Source organism: Neophocaena asiaeorientalis, unplaced genomic scaffold (assembly GCF_003031525.2).
Source record: "Neophocaena asiaeorientalis asiaeorientalis breed wild unplaced genomic scaffold, Neophocaena_asiaeorientalis_V1.1 scaffold398, whole genome shotgun sequence".
In the NCBI taxonomy this organism is placed as follows: Eukaryota; Metazoa; Chordata; class Mammalia; order Artiodactyla; family Phocoenidae; genus Neophocaena; species Neophocaena asiaeorientalis.
This window is the reverse complement of record NW_020173416.1, coordinates 2,683,464-2,698,537: the sequence shown is the minus strand read 5'-3', so window position 1 is coordinate 2,698,537 and position 15,074 is coordinate 2,683,464. Positions and strand designations below refer to the sequence as shown.

The 15,074-nt window shown below is 36.0% G+C and overlaps 1 protein-coding gene across 2 annotated transcripts in view; it reads left to right on the top strand.

Moving 5' to 3' along the window:
• Nucleotides 1–15,074, top strand: part of GPHN (gephyrin) — a 601,186-nt gene that overhangs the window by 485,221 nt on the left and 100,891 nt on the right. For both annotated transcript variants that reach the window (XM_024747262.1, XM_024747261.1), the window contains one exon: nt 10,726–10,818. In XM_024747262.1, coding sequence (XP_024603030.1) covers nt 10,726–10,818 — 93 coding nt within the window. The remainder of the gene's footprint in view (nt 1–10,725; nt 10,819–15,074) is intronic.

Sequence of the window (15,074 nt, the reverse complement as noted above, 5' to 3'; positions counted from 1 at the left end):
TGCAGAGCACAGGCTCTGGACGCGCAGGCTCAGCGGCCATGGCTCACGGGCCCAGCCGCTCCGCGGCATGTGGGATCTTCCTGGACCGGGGCACGAACCCGTGTCCCCTGCATCGGCAGGCGGATTCTCAACCACTGCACCACCAGAGAAGCCCCATTTCATTCTTTTTTGAGGCTAAGTAATATTCCATTGTGTATATACACCAGTTCTTTATCCACTCATCTGTTGATGGACGTTTAGGTTTCTTCCATGTCTTGGCTATTATAAATAGTGCTTCTATGAATATTGGGGTGCATGTATCTTTTCGAATCAGAGTTTTCTCTGGATATATGCCCGGGAATGGGATTGCAGGATCATATGGTAACTCTTATTTTTAGTTTCTTAAGGAACCTCCATACTGTTCTCCACAGTGGCTGCACCAATTTACATTCCAACCAACAGTGTAATTGGGTTCCTTTTTCTCCACACCCTCTCCAGCATTTATTATTTGTAGGCTTTCTAATGATGGCCATTCTGACTGGTATGAGACAATACGTCATTGTAGTTTTGATTTGCATTTCTCTAATAGTTAGTGATATTGAGAATCTTTTCATGTGCCCATTGACCATCTGTATGTCTTTTGTGAAGCAATGTCTGTTTAGGTCTTCTTCCCATTTTTTGATCAAGTTGTTCAGTTTTGTTTTTTTTTATATTAAGCTGTATGAGCTGTTTGTATATTTTGGAAATTAATCCCTTGTCAGTAGCATCATTTGCAAATATTTTCTCCCAGTCCATGGCTTGTTTTTTTGTTTTGTTTATGGTTTCCTTTGCTGTGCAAAAGCTTTTAAGTTTAATTAGGTCCCATTTGTTTATTTTTCTTTTTATTTCCATTACTCTAGAAGACGGATCCAAAAAAATATTGTTGTGATTTGTGTCAAAGAATGTTCTGCCTGTGTTTTCCTCTAGGAGTTTTATAGTATCTGATCTTAAATTTAGGTCTTTAATCCATTTTGAGTTTATTTTTTTTTTTTGAGTTTATTTTTGTATACAGTGTTAGATAATGTTCTAATTCCATTCTGTTACAAGTGGTTTCCCAGCACCACTTATTAAAGAGACCATCTTTTCTCCATTGTATATTCTTACCTCCTTTGTGGTAGAGTGATAGACCATAAGTGTGTGGGTTTATTTCTGGGCTTTCTATCCTGTTCCATTTATCTATAAGTCTGTTTTTTGGGGCCAGTACCATACTGTTTTGATTACTGCAGCTTTGTAGTATAGTCTGATGTCAGGGATCTTGATTCCTTCAACTCCGTTCTTCTTTCTGAAGGTGTTTTTGGCTATTTGGGGTCTTTTGTGTTTCCATACAAATTTTTCAATTTTTTGTTCTAGTTATGTGAAAAATGCCATTGGTAATTTGATAGGGATTGCATTGAATCCATAGATTGCCTTGGGTAGTATGATAATTTTAACAATACTGATTCTTCCAATCCAAGAATACGATATATCTTTCCATCTGTTTGTGTCATCTTCAGTTTCTTTCATCAGCGTCTTATAGTTTTCAGAGTACAGTCTCTTGCCTCCTTATGTAGGTTATTCCTAGGTATTTTATTCTTTTTGATGTGACGGTTTCCTTAATTTCTCTTTCTGATCTTTCATTGTTAAGTGTATAGACATGCAACAGATTTCTGTATATTAATTTTGTACCCAGCAACTGTACTGAATTCATTGATGAGCTCTAGTAGTTTTCTGGTAGCATCTTTAGTATTTTCTATGTATAGCATCATGTCATCTGCAAACAATGACAGTTTTACTTCTTTCCCAGTTTGGATTCCTTTTATCTCTTTTTTTTTCTCTGTTTGCTGTGGCTAGGACTTCCAAAACTATGTTGAATAAAAGTGGCCAGAGTGGTCATCCTTGTCTTGTTCCTGATCTTAGAGGAAATGCTTTCAGCTTTTCACCACTGAGTGTGATGTTAGCCATGGGTTTCTCATAGATGGCCTTTATTATGTTGAGGTATGTTCCCTCTGTGCCCACTTCTGGAGTTTTTATCATAAATGGATGGTGAATTTTATCAAAAGCTTTTTTCTGCATCTGTTGACATAATCATATGGTTTTTATTCTTCACTTTGTTAATGTGGTGTATCACATTGATTGATTTGCAGATATTGAAAAATCCTTGCATCCCTGGGATAAATCCCACTTGATCATGGTGTATGATCCTTTTAATGTATTGCTGGAGTCAGTTTGCTAGTATTTTCTTGAGGATTTCTGCATCTATGTGCATCAGTGATATCGGCCTGTAATTTTCTTTTTTTGTGATATCTTTGTGTGGTTTTGGTATCAAGGTTATGGTGGCCTCATAGAATGAGTTCGGAAGTGTTCCTTCCTCTGCAATTTTTTGGAATAGCTTCAGAAGGATGGGTGTTAACTCTTCTTTGGTCATCTTTACGATGATTACCATGAACACTTTCTCGGGTAGATTGACTCTCTCCACATCACTTAGTGCTTCTTCTGGGGGTTTTTCTTGTTCCTTTGTCTGAAACATCTTCCTCTGTTGCTTCATTTTGTCTAAATTGCTGTTTGTATTTTTATGTATGTGGTAGATTGGTTACGTTTCTTGACCTTTGAGAAGTGGCCCTCTGTAGGAGATGTCCTGTGTGTCCCAGCAGTGCACTCCCTTCTTGTCACCCAAGGGCCAGGGGCCAGCTGGTCTGTATCTGGCCTTTGTTCGCGGACTCGATATGCAGGCTGCAGGACTGTAGTTTTCTTGCCTCTGGTGTCTGTCCCCTGGTAGATGAGGATGGTCTAGAGGCTTGTGCAGGCTTCCTGGCAGGAAGAGTTGGTGCCTGCCCCCTGATGGGTGGAGCTGGGTCTTGGTCTTCTGGGGGGCAGAGCCATGCTTAGGGACGTGTCTAGAGGTGGCTGTGGGATCAGGAAGTCTTTAGGCAGCCTGTCTGCTGATGGGTACAGCTGTGTCCCTATCCAGTTTGTTGTTTGGCCTGAGGCATCCCAGCACTGGAGCCTACATGCTGTTGGTGGGGCCAGGTCTTGGTGGCAAAATGTCAGCCTCCAGGAGAGCTCACACAGATGAATCCTCCCCGATATGTCCTCCACCAGTGTCTCTGTCCCCAAGGTGGGCTATAGTCACCCCTTGCCTCCCCAGGATACCTTCCAAGACCAGCAGGTACGTCTGGCTCAGGTTCCTATCAAATTACTGCTTTTGCCTTTAGTCCTGGTGTGTGTGAGATTTTGTGTGTGCCCTTTAAGAGTGAAGTCTCTCTAACACAACACTGTGAAGCAATTATACTCCAATAAAGATGTATTAAAAAAAAAAAAGAGTGAAGTCTCTATTTCTCCCAATCCTGTGGAGCTCCTGCAATCAAGCCCCACTGGCCTTCAAAGCCAAGTGCTCTGGGGGCTCCTATTCCTGGTGCCTTTCCCATTTTTAATTGGGTTATTAGATCTGTTTGTTTTTGAGTTGTAGGATTTCTTTATGTATTCAGGAGATTAACCCCTTATCAGATATATGATTTGCAGATATTTCTCCCATTTTGAAGTTTGCCTTTTCACTCTGTTGATAGTATCCTTTGATGCACAAGAGTTTTTAAGTTTGATGTTGTCCCCTGTGTCTAGTTTTGCTTTAGTTGCCTGTGCTTTTGTTGTCATATTCAAGAAATGATTGCCAAATCCAATGTCATGAAGCCTTTCCTCAGTGTTTTCTTCTAAGGTTTTATAGTTGTTGGTTTTACATTTAGGTCTTTAATCTTTTTTGAGTTAAGTTTTGTATATGGTGGAAGATAAAAGAGTCCAGCTTCATTCTTTCAAATGTGGCTATCCAGTTTTCCCGACATCATTTTTTGAAAAGGTTATCTTTTCCCTATTGAGTGGTCTTGATATCCTTGTCAAAGGTCATTTGACCATATACATGAGTGTTTATTTCTGTGCTCTCTATTCTATTCCATTTGTATTAGACAGAGTTCTCCAGAGAAACAGAACCAACAGAATATATATAGGAGGAGATTTATTATGAGGAATTGACTCACATGATTATGGAGGCTGAGAAGTCCCATGATTTGCCATCTGCAAGCTGGCGACCCAGGAAAGCTGGTGTTATAATTCCAGTCCAAGTCCAAAAGGCTGCAAACCAAGGGAGTTGATATAAAGCCCATCCAAGGGCAAGAGAAGACCAATGTCCCAGGTTAAACAAGCAGCCAGAAAGCAAAAGGGACAATTTTTTTCCTCCACCTTTTTGTTCTATTCAGATGCCCAGTGGATAGAATGATGCCACCCACAATGGGGAGGGCAATATACTTTATTGATTCCACCAATTCAAATACTAATCTCATCTGGAAAAACTCTCACAGACACACCCAGAAATAATGTTTAATCTAGGTATCTCATGGCCAGTGAAGATGACACATAAAATTAACTACCAAACCATTAGTCTATTTGTCTGTCTTTATGCTAGTGCCACTCTGTTTTTCTTACTGTAGCTTTGTAATATGTTATAAAATCAGGAAGTGTGAGTCTTACAACTTTGCTTTCTTTATAATCGTTTTGGCTGCTCGGGGTCTCTTGAGATTCCATATGAATTTTAGGATGAATTTTTCTATTTCTGCAAAAAATGCCATTTGCATTTTTATTGAGATTACATTGAATCCATAGGTGGCTTTGGATGGCATGGCCACTAAGAATATTATGTCTTTCAATCCATGAACAAAGGATGTCTTTCCATTTATTTGTATCTTCTTTATAATTTCTTTCAGCAATGTTTTATAGTTCCCATTAATACCTCACTCCTTTTTATGGCCAAGTAATATTTCATTTTATGTATATACTATGTTTTATTTATCCATTCATCAATTGATGGACTGTTGGATTGTTTCCATCTTTTGACTGTTAATGAATACTGCTGCAATTAGTATTTGTGTACAGTTTTTTGCATGGACATATGTTTTCATTTCTCTTGGATTTGTCCTTGCCTTTTAAGAAGAACTGAATTTAAATAATAGCAGAGACTCCTCTGGAAGCCTAGGCTGCTATAAGTCATTTTAAATATAACCTGTGTTTGTTGCTTTGATTAACCATAAATGAAGAATACAGTTCTCTTTCTTCAGAATCTTAAGAAACAAAACACACACTTTTCTCACACTCACCACCTTGAGAACTCTTACACACAATTTTGCAAATACTTGCTGATATATTACTAACTGAATATACAAGAGTAGTAATCAGAGGGGCAATAATCAAGGAGAACCTACTGTCTTAAATGGGGTCTTGAAATAGGTGATAGACATTTATTGATAACAAAAAGGAAGATGATAGTCCAGGTTTAGGAAAGTCATGACTGTAAGCATGGAGGTGAGCATCCATTACACACACAAAAAATGACTTGCTTAGAGGAGTCTAAGTGGGAAATAATGAGAGTAGAAGTTAACAAGATGTCCTCCTCCATTTTATGTATTCTCTGGATGAAGTTGGTTGTATTTGATTGATATGACCTTTTTCTCTATTTACCTGACATTTCTTTCCCTCCTTAGTTCTAATCATTAATGTACTCAATCATTGACTCAGTCATTCAACAAACATTTACTGGGTGCCTTTTAAGTATCAAGCACTGTGCTTGGTACTGGGGATACAATGATGGGTGAGATATGCTGTGACAACAAGGAATTCACAACCTGATGGAGAAGTCAAGATAGTTTCACAAACAACCGTAATGTAATGTGGAAAGTGTACCATAACAGATGGATACAAATGTTTTAAGAATATGAAGACTAAGTACAATCCCTCCAAACCATTCTGTATCTTGTCACTAGGCAAGTTCATAAAACGTTCCATTATCTCTGAAGAGACTTAAACACTGCTGGGAGGTTAACTTGAAGTCATTACTCTGCTTAAAAATCCTACATTGGATTCCCATTTTCATAAGATTAAGTTTAAATTCCCTCGATCCTGCTTCCGTTGTCTAAAATGTCCCCTCCTTTCTCCTACTTGGTTCTTACTTCAAACTGTGAAACTCAGCATAGATACCTCATCTAGGAAGATTTTCTTGATGTTCCACAAATTGTTGGTTAGGTGGTTTTTTCTGTATGCTTCCGATATTGCCCTGATCATATATCTGTCACTGCCCATATCATACTACCTTGTAATCATATTTTTATTTTTCCATATCCCCCTCTCTCACATGCACTGTTACATGTGCATTCCTTGAGGAAATCAGCAAGGTCTTACTAGTATTTTTGTCCCCAGTGTCTAGCATATAGTAGGTTCCCAGTGTTTGATGAATGGATAAATAAATTGGTCAATGAACTAACTTTTCCTGGTTAGAGACAGAAGGCCAAAGACATGACATCTGAGCTGAAACTTAAAGGTTGCCTAAGATTCACTAGGGGGAGAAAAGAAGAAGGAAAAAATGTATTGCTGTCCAAGGCAATATTATTTGCAATGGCATAGAAATAAGAAAAAGCCCACCATGTTTAAGATGTGGCAAATCATTCTTTGTGTCAGAAACTGGACACTTGTCAAAAATAAAGTTCAATCTCAGTATAAACATTTTCAAATTACGCTAGGCAAGTCTTATGCTAGAAATATAGAATTCTTAAAATAGGATCTGTGTATTATTTTGTAGCCTAATGAAGCTTGGGTAGATTGTAGCATTTAAATAACTCGCTTATAGGATGTAAAGAAAAGGGAACCTCCTCGTACACTGTTGGTGGGAATGTAAATTGGTACGGCCTCTGTGGAAAATAGGATGGAAGTTTCTCAAAAAACTAAAAACAGAACTACCATATGACCCAGCAATTTCACTCCTGGGTATATATCCAAAAAAGCAAAAACACTAATTCGAAAAGATACATGCACCCCAGTGTTCATGGCAGCATTATATATGATTGCCAAGATATGGAAGCAGCCTAACTGTCCATCAGGAGATGAACAGATAAAGAAGATGTTACACACACACACACACACACACACACACACACACACACACCACACACACTGGACCACTACTCAGCCATAAATAAAGAATGAAATTTTGCCATTTGCAGCAACATGAATAGACTTGGAGGGCATTATGCTAAGTGAAGTAAGTTAGAGAAAGACAAATACTGTATGATATCACTTATATGCAGCATCTAAGAAATACAGCAAATTAGTGAATATAATAAAAAAGAAGCAGACTCACAGATGTAGAGAACAAGCTAGAGGTTACCAGGGTGGGGAGGAAAGAAGGAAGGGGCAAGTTAGGGGTAGGGGAGTAAGAGGTACACATTATTAGGTATAAAATAAGCTACAATCATATATTATACAACACAGAGAATATAGCCAATATTTTGTAATAACTATAAACGGAGTATAACCTTTAAAAATTGCAAACCACTATATTGTACACCTGTAACTTATAGAACATTTAAAGCAACTATACTTCAATAAATAATTAAATAAACTCACTTATTCTTGTCATACGTACATCTTCCCAATCCAGAGTTATTATTTGAGCCTCCTCAGATTTGAGGGCTATTTCTTAGTGTTTATGTGTATGGTAGGATGAGGGTAGGGGGTCAATTATTATTGGAAACTTACAGAACAGAGTTTTTACTTTAGTTTCCAGAATCTAATTTTGTCAAATTATGATTGAGTAGACTCTATACCTTAGGAACCCTCCAGAGTGGAATTGCACAGTAAGATATATGAGTAACTCAGGCATTAAAGGGAGAAATCAAGTCAGCTGATACTCTTTTCTCTAAATTGGCTGTCAATGAGAACTTAGTTAATTTATGTTAAGCCACTACGATATCTACAACTGTCAGTATCAATAGTCTTTCATACTTAGCATACTAAGTGTTCAACCTCTTTCTTTCTGGAATACAGGAATAAAAAGAGCCATGATGAGCATGTATCACTTCTCCTGGGCTACTGGCAAGGACTTAGGAAGGAAAAATAACATGTGCTAGCTGTTGATGCCATCAGTTCTTTGTAGTTTTTTGTGATGGTGGTAACACATACATAAAATAAGATTTACCATTTTAATTGTGTTTAACCGTACAGTTCAGTGACATTAAATACATTTACATTATTCTGCAGCTGTCATTACCATCCATCTCCAAAACTGTTTCATCTCCCCACACTGAAACTCCATACTCATTAAAAAATAACTTCCTATTCCTCCCTCTCCCCAACCCATGGCAACCACCATTCTACTTTTTGATACTATGATTTTGATTTTGAATATTCTGATTACCTCATATAAGTGGAATCATACAATATTTCTCCTTTTGTGACTGGCTTATTTCACTTATTTTCACTTATTTTATAATGTCTTCAAGTTTCATCCATATTATGGCATATGTCAGAATTTCCTTCCTTTTTAAGGCTGAATAATATTCTTAAATGTACATACTACACTTTGTTTATCCATCCATCTGTCAGTGGACACTTGGGTTACTTCCACTTTTTGACTACTGTATTGTGAATAATGCCGCTATAAAAATAGTGCACACATATCTGTTCAAGTCTCTGCTGTTAATTCTTTTGAATATATACCTAGAAGTGGAATTGCTGGATTATATGGTAATTCTATGTTTAATTTTTTGAGGAATCACCTTGTAGCTTTTTTAAACGTCAGGGAAACAGAGGAAGAGCTGTACATGGAGAGTATGTAGCTATTGCCATTGTAGTAATGATTGACACGCTAAGATCTAAATTTCATTCCTACCTTAGCCACCTGTGAAATATATGGCCTTGGATAAGTTACTTACCCTGTTTAAATTTCTCTTTTTTCATCTGTGAAATGAATATAATAATGCTTTACTAGATTTTTTAAGGATTAAATGAGATTATATATGTATATAATATTACTTAGTAACTTATAAAATGCTATATAAACATTTACTAGATTAACCGCACCAGCTGCCAGAAAAACTCAGCTCTGGTGCTATATTTGATTATTAACCACTGTTACTGAGCTATGCCACATCCCAGAAAATTATTCTCTTAGGATCTGAACTGGCATAGCACTTATATTTTCATTCGGCACACCAGACCAGAATAGTTTCAGATAAGGAGCTACCCCAGGTAGTTCATTGTGGCCCTGGACAGATGTCATGGGGCTCACTACCAGAGACTGCCTTATAGCTTCAGGTTCATTTGGGAGTTAATGTTGTATATATGAATACAAACCAGACCCTCTGGTCCTACCACTTCCCTGGTCTTACAAAGTATGGTCCATAGCTACAGAATAGCTTCAACCTCCTGGGAGTACCTACAGCTAGAATCTGCTAAGAAGTTCTCCCTTCCAATTCAGGTGTCACTTTCCTTAAAAAGAAAGAGTCAACATCACTATCACTGTGGATCAGAGTACAAAATTTAAAATCTGTCTGTCCTTACTTCTTTGTCCTGGAATCTGGAAACCAGAGGCTCTAGGTGGCTAAGAAGGACAAAGCTAAAAACGAAAAAGAAACAAACAAAAAAAGACTCATCCAACTCTGGAAACAATGGAATTTTCTAAATCTATACAAACATCTTATGTAAATCAAGTTCTGTATTACTTACAGTCTTTGGAGAGAAGCTTGATTTTTTTTTCCTCCTCCTCTTCTTCCTTCTCTATCTCCTATTAATTATTCTGTTACTTCTTTAGAATAATAACAATAGTAATAATAATAATAATAATAATGACAGATTCTGACTAGAGGATTTAAGGAATTGGTCATGACTCTTGAAACTTTTATTCTTTTTGGCACTAAATCAAACTCCTGAGCTGTAACCAAATGTGATTGTCATCCAGAGTGGATGAATAGTGGTTTGAATAGTCACTTCACACAATAGATCAATGGTGCTCTTCTTATAGTCACTAATTTTTTTTAGGTTAATAAAGCCAAAATTTTGGCTAAAGTTAAATAGAATGATAAGGAAGCTCCTTTCTTTTCTTTACTTTTCTCTTCTAAAGGAAAAAAAGCTCTAGAAATTACATGTGATCATTGTAGAAAACTTGGAAATTTTCAGAAAATTTTAGCAAAGGGTATAAAATTATACATAATTCTAACATACTGCAGTAAACAAATACTTTATATTTTCATGTATGCCTTTCCCATCTTTTTCTATTGCTCTATATACATATATCTTAACATAGTTAGGATTATACATTGTATATACAGTTCTGCATGTTTTTAAAATGTATGTCATAAGAATTTTCCTGTGTCAGTGAATATTTTTCATAAATATTACTTTAGCCTGTATAATATTTTATCATAAGGATACATCATTGTTTAAATTTATGTATTGTTAAACTTTTGATTTCTTTCCATTTCTCACTAATGTAAGCAACTCTGAAATAAACATGTACAGAAAGATTTATCCATTTTCTTAAGATAGATTTCTAGAAGTGAAATTACTGGATCAATGACTATGACTGTTTAAGAATTTACTTTTTAAAGAAAATCATCTTTGGATTGTTAAAGGATTAATGACACATCAACTTGAACACATCTTTGATGACTGTGTAGCTACTCATATTCAAATAATCCCTGGAAGCATTGCTATTAATTGACTGAATCTTAATCTTTCATTTCAGACACTAGGATGCATCTCTTCCTTCTGTCGCCTATTCCTTGGGATAGAAATCAGGAGATCTGACTGAGCCCTTATACAAGCCTTGTCAGACAAGTACCTATGTCCATCTTGTTTAGGACTACCTGTTTAACCCACTGCACTTAGCATCCATATTTTCCTTCTTTTCTCTTACAGATGGAATGGGGCGAGTCCTTGCTCAAGATGTATATGCAAAAGACAACCTACCCCCGTTCCCAGCATCAGTAAAAGATGGCTATGCTGTCCGAGGTAAATATTTTGGTTTTCTTGAGTATCAACATACTCACATTGTAATTTGTTGTGTTTTTTTTTTCAGATTTTTGGCTCAGCCCAGGTACCTAATGACTATTACATCTATTTCCCCCTTGGCTGTCAAAATAATTTTATTCACAGATAACAATGTTAACCTACACCTATATATTTTCCAGCACAATCTTGATTAAAACTTTTCAGTGACAGTACTATAGTTACTTGAAAATTCTTACTTACAAATAAATATGTAGAGGTTGATAAAGACACTGTATCATGATTTATTCTTTCGGCCTCTACACATACCAGATGGCAGACAGTCTTGGTCTGGAAGTCCAAATGTTTTCTAGTTGAAAACATCTATATGGTCCAAGAAAGAAGAGCAAACTCCCAACACAGGGATAAAGTGGGGAATTTTTTTTCTCCTGCTTTAAACTCAAACATCAATAAGGGCTTCATAGAAAGCAAGCATGAGGGAAACCTCTAATTCCCTAGAAGATTCCATATTTCAAGGCTCTGAAGCCCCAGATGGTACCAGCAGCTCATGCCTTTAGAGTTGCCTGGGATTGCATGAAGCTCAAAAGCAAATACTAAATAGCATTTGCCTGCCTAAAGTCCAATCTACGAAAGAACCCAAAATGAAAATGCAACTGAATTGCTTAGAAACTATTATTGGTTATTAACTCAAGGCTGGTATCATTGAAGAAATGTCTAAAAACATTTCCCAGTTTATCAGAGCTGTTAAGAAGGCCAATTCCTTTTTAATGGTCATTTATGGAGTCCCTTACTTGATTTTTTGGTTTTGGATTTTTTTTTTACTCTATCTAGCTATTAAAATAATTTCTTCTTCCTTGTAATTAAATACATTCATTGACCTCCTCCGTGTTCCATTGCCATATCTTAGCAGTATCTTTCTCTGTTGGAGACAGTAGAACAAATGGTTAAGATTATGGACTTTGAGTGGTAGAAAAGTGAGTGATAACAAAGTAAGAGTGATCTGGGTTCTAGCACCAGTTCCATCTATGTAAGTTTGAGCAAATCACTTAAACTTTTTGAGCCTTGGTTTCCTCATCTATAAAATGGTGATAATTATAACAGTATTTATCCCAACAGGTTATTGTGAGAATTAAGTGAGACTGTAGAAAGCCTTAAAGTATATGGCAAACACACACACACCAAAAAAGCACTCAATCGTTGTTTTTTAATGTTTAATAATAGTACCTATTATTACTATTTTTTTATTATTATTATCACATTTTCTTAAACCATCTCTGAAAAAAGGATAACATTTATCTAAACTGTTATTCTCATAAAATGGTGGAGAGATTAATTCCTACTAGTGTATTCTTTCTCAGGAAACTGTCTTAAATGCACCTCATTCAGCTCTATCTCACAAATTAGAGTATTTCTGAAAATATAAATAACAAATCCCCAATGCCTCCTATGTTTTCTCTTCCAAATTCATTTCTTCTATAGTGTTTATTATAATGAATATTATCCAGAAAGAAATTTATTTTAGTCTTCTGATAGCCTCACTGGCTCTTGTTTCTTATTCCCTCTAAAATGTAAATTCTGTTTGAACTTATAATTGGTAGCCATATTGGATTGCTATGAAATGATGAATTCTTACTTCCAGAGTAGAACAAACAACTACAGCAGATGAAACACCAAAAGGACAAGAAAGTCTATTTTTTATATTCTTGGTAATGTAAAGTAAGAGAAAGTGAGAAAATAAATTATATTAGGCAGAATTATTCTGAAACAGAAAGTTGTTCTGTGATTTTTAGATGAGGTAGCAGCAGCTCAATAAAAAGAAACTATTGCTTTTAGCTTTTCTAGTTAGCCCATGTGAGCCAGGAAAGAGCCTTTCTGCAACTGTAGAATCTATCAAAGAAATTTATATATAAAATTACCATTTAGTATATCATTTATTTTGTTTTAGAGTGGTGGTGTTTTTAGTTATTTCACACACATATGCAAGCGCACACACACACACACACACACACACACACAAACATTTAAAATGACATCTTACGGTATAAAATGTTCAACAGATAATCCACCATGCAGCTAATTCACATTATTTCTTTCCTGTGAAACATTGCTAGTTCTCTAAGATATGGAATGTATAACAGAGACATAACACATAACAGATAACCATCATGGATATGGTTAAATTTCAAAGTAGGAATGACTGGTTAATTATGATCAACATAATTAAGGCAGCAGAAGTCATCAGTGAACAAAAAGGCATGGTCTTAGTCTTTTCTGTATTATAATACCAACCCCAGGCAGTGTTTTGGTAAAGAATATCCTTGAGGCTATTGTTGTGGCTCTCTACCTCTCTACTTTGTATACCTTCTTCTCTCCACCCCTTCTTCCTTTACTCCCACTCCTTTCTCCCCACTCCCTTTATTCTCCTTGTTTTTCTTCTCCTCTGCCTTTGCCTTAGGCCTTCCAGTAATAACCAGTGGCACCTGTGAGCATTGCTAACCCTCTAGGTGTAAAGAGGTTGCTAACTTGCTCTGGATCACTAAGCATTAGCCAGTATCCTTCAGAAACATGTGGGATAAAACTCCAAACCAGTTGGAGGATCACTTGCTTTAAGGTATGTGGGTTGAAAAATCAAGACAGTAACAAATAGCTAAAGAAATAGGAACTGCTTTTAAAAAATAAAGAATAGAGTATAAAGAAGATAGGAATCAAGTGATGATGATGTAAACTAATAAACCTAAAACTACATTCAGGAGGGAATGAATTTGAATGATGAAAGAAGAGAAAAGAAAATGAAAGTAGCATTTACCCGTTAGAAGCAATACAATAGTTTTATTCGTATTTTTGAGGAGTTATTTCTCCCTTCACACTGATTAAGCCAACCATCTTCCTGATGCATTCACACGCTCCTATAGAGATGTGGGTGCCCATTGTCTCACAATTGCTTCTTAGATGTTAATAAAGGTAAAAATATCTCAGCATACCAAATTCACTCTCTTGAAAATGTTCAATTTGAAAGGCTTATCACTTCAGAATTAGTTTGGGGATTATTTAAGAAAAGGGAAAATTATAAACAAGCCAGTAATTATTTTGAGAACCATGTGCAACAAACAATTCTGGAAAATTATATTAAGAGAAATCCTTGCCATTTAGGTTAAGTAAATATTAAAGCTTTTTCTTTTATACATTCTGATTAAATACATGCTTATGGAAAATACAGAAAATCAAAAAGAACATTTTAACCCATTATCTCACTGTCTAGCTACTATTAACATTTTGTTGTACTTCCTTCCAGTGTGTTAAAATGCATACTAAAATTCGGTATAACCTTTTTGATTTTGCGCTAGTTCTTATTCTGTTACAAAAGTAATGTTTTAGAGTTTCTGTTTTGTCCATTTAAATCCTGTTTGGCCATAGCTGGTTTTCCAACTCATTTGACAGCCAGTGGCCTTCCACTGTAGGACACTTTGGATGAAAAAGAAAGCCTTATGATATAGGAGTATTACTCATGTGAGCAGAGAGATAATTTTGAATAATTAATTTAAGTTAATCCCCAAAAGCTTAAAATAATGTATTTAAGGAAGTAATATATCTTTTCCCAATACTAACAATATGTGGGCATTTTTCTCCTGGAAGATGATGGTAAAGAATATAAAATGCCTTCTCATTCATCTGTTCTACTCCTTGCTCCCTGCTTTCCAGGCAGCAGATTTAAAATTCCAAACAACTCACCTGATTTAATCCCTCAGTATAACTGCAGCAAGTATTAATCCTGTTGTGCTAGTCTTGTCACCTACCCTTGCCACCACTCCAAACTCGTTCTACAATGTTAATTTTAGTATACACATAAATATCAATACTATTACCCTGTTGCCTATCACCCAGTCTTAGACAGTTTGGTTCTATAATTAGAGATAAACAGAATATTAGTCCTTCTGCCTTATTCCTCTATTGAAGAATAGAGGTGCCTAGGACCTCTGAAAGTTATGCTATCTATGACCTCTGTTTATTCAGTCCTAACATGGAAACGATGAGGCTTTTGTTATTGAAAATAAGTGAATAGCTATAAAGGATTTCAAGAGATTTAAAGAGAGCTCCCACATGGCTGGAAAATGAAAATGAGGGATAATTCTAGGGCAAATGGCTTGAGGATGATCATTTTCTATACATTGACACAATGAATAGTTATCTAATGGTATCAATTTTATATCAAATGATATAATCAGAAATCTTCAAATAAAGACTAAAAGTGTTTTCTGGAC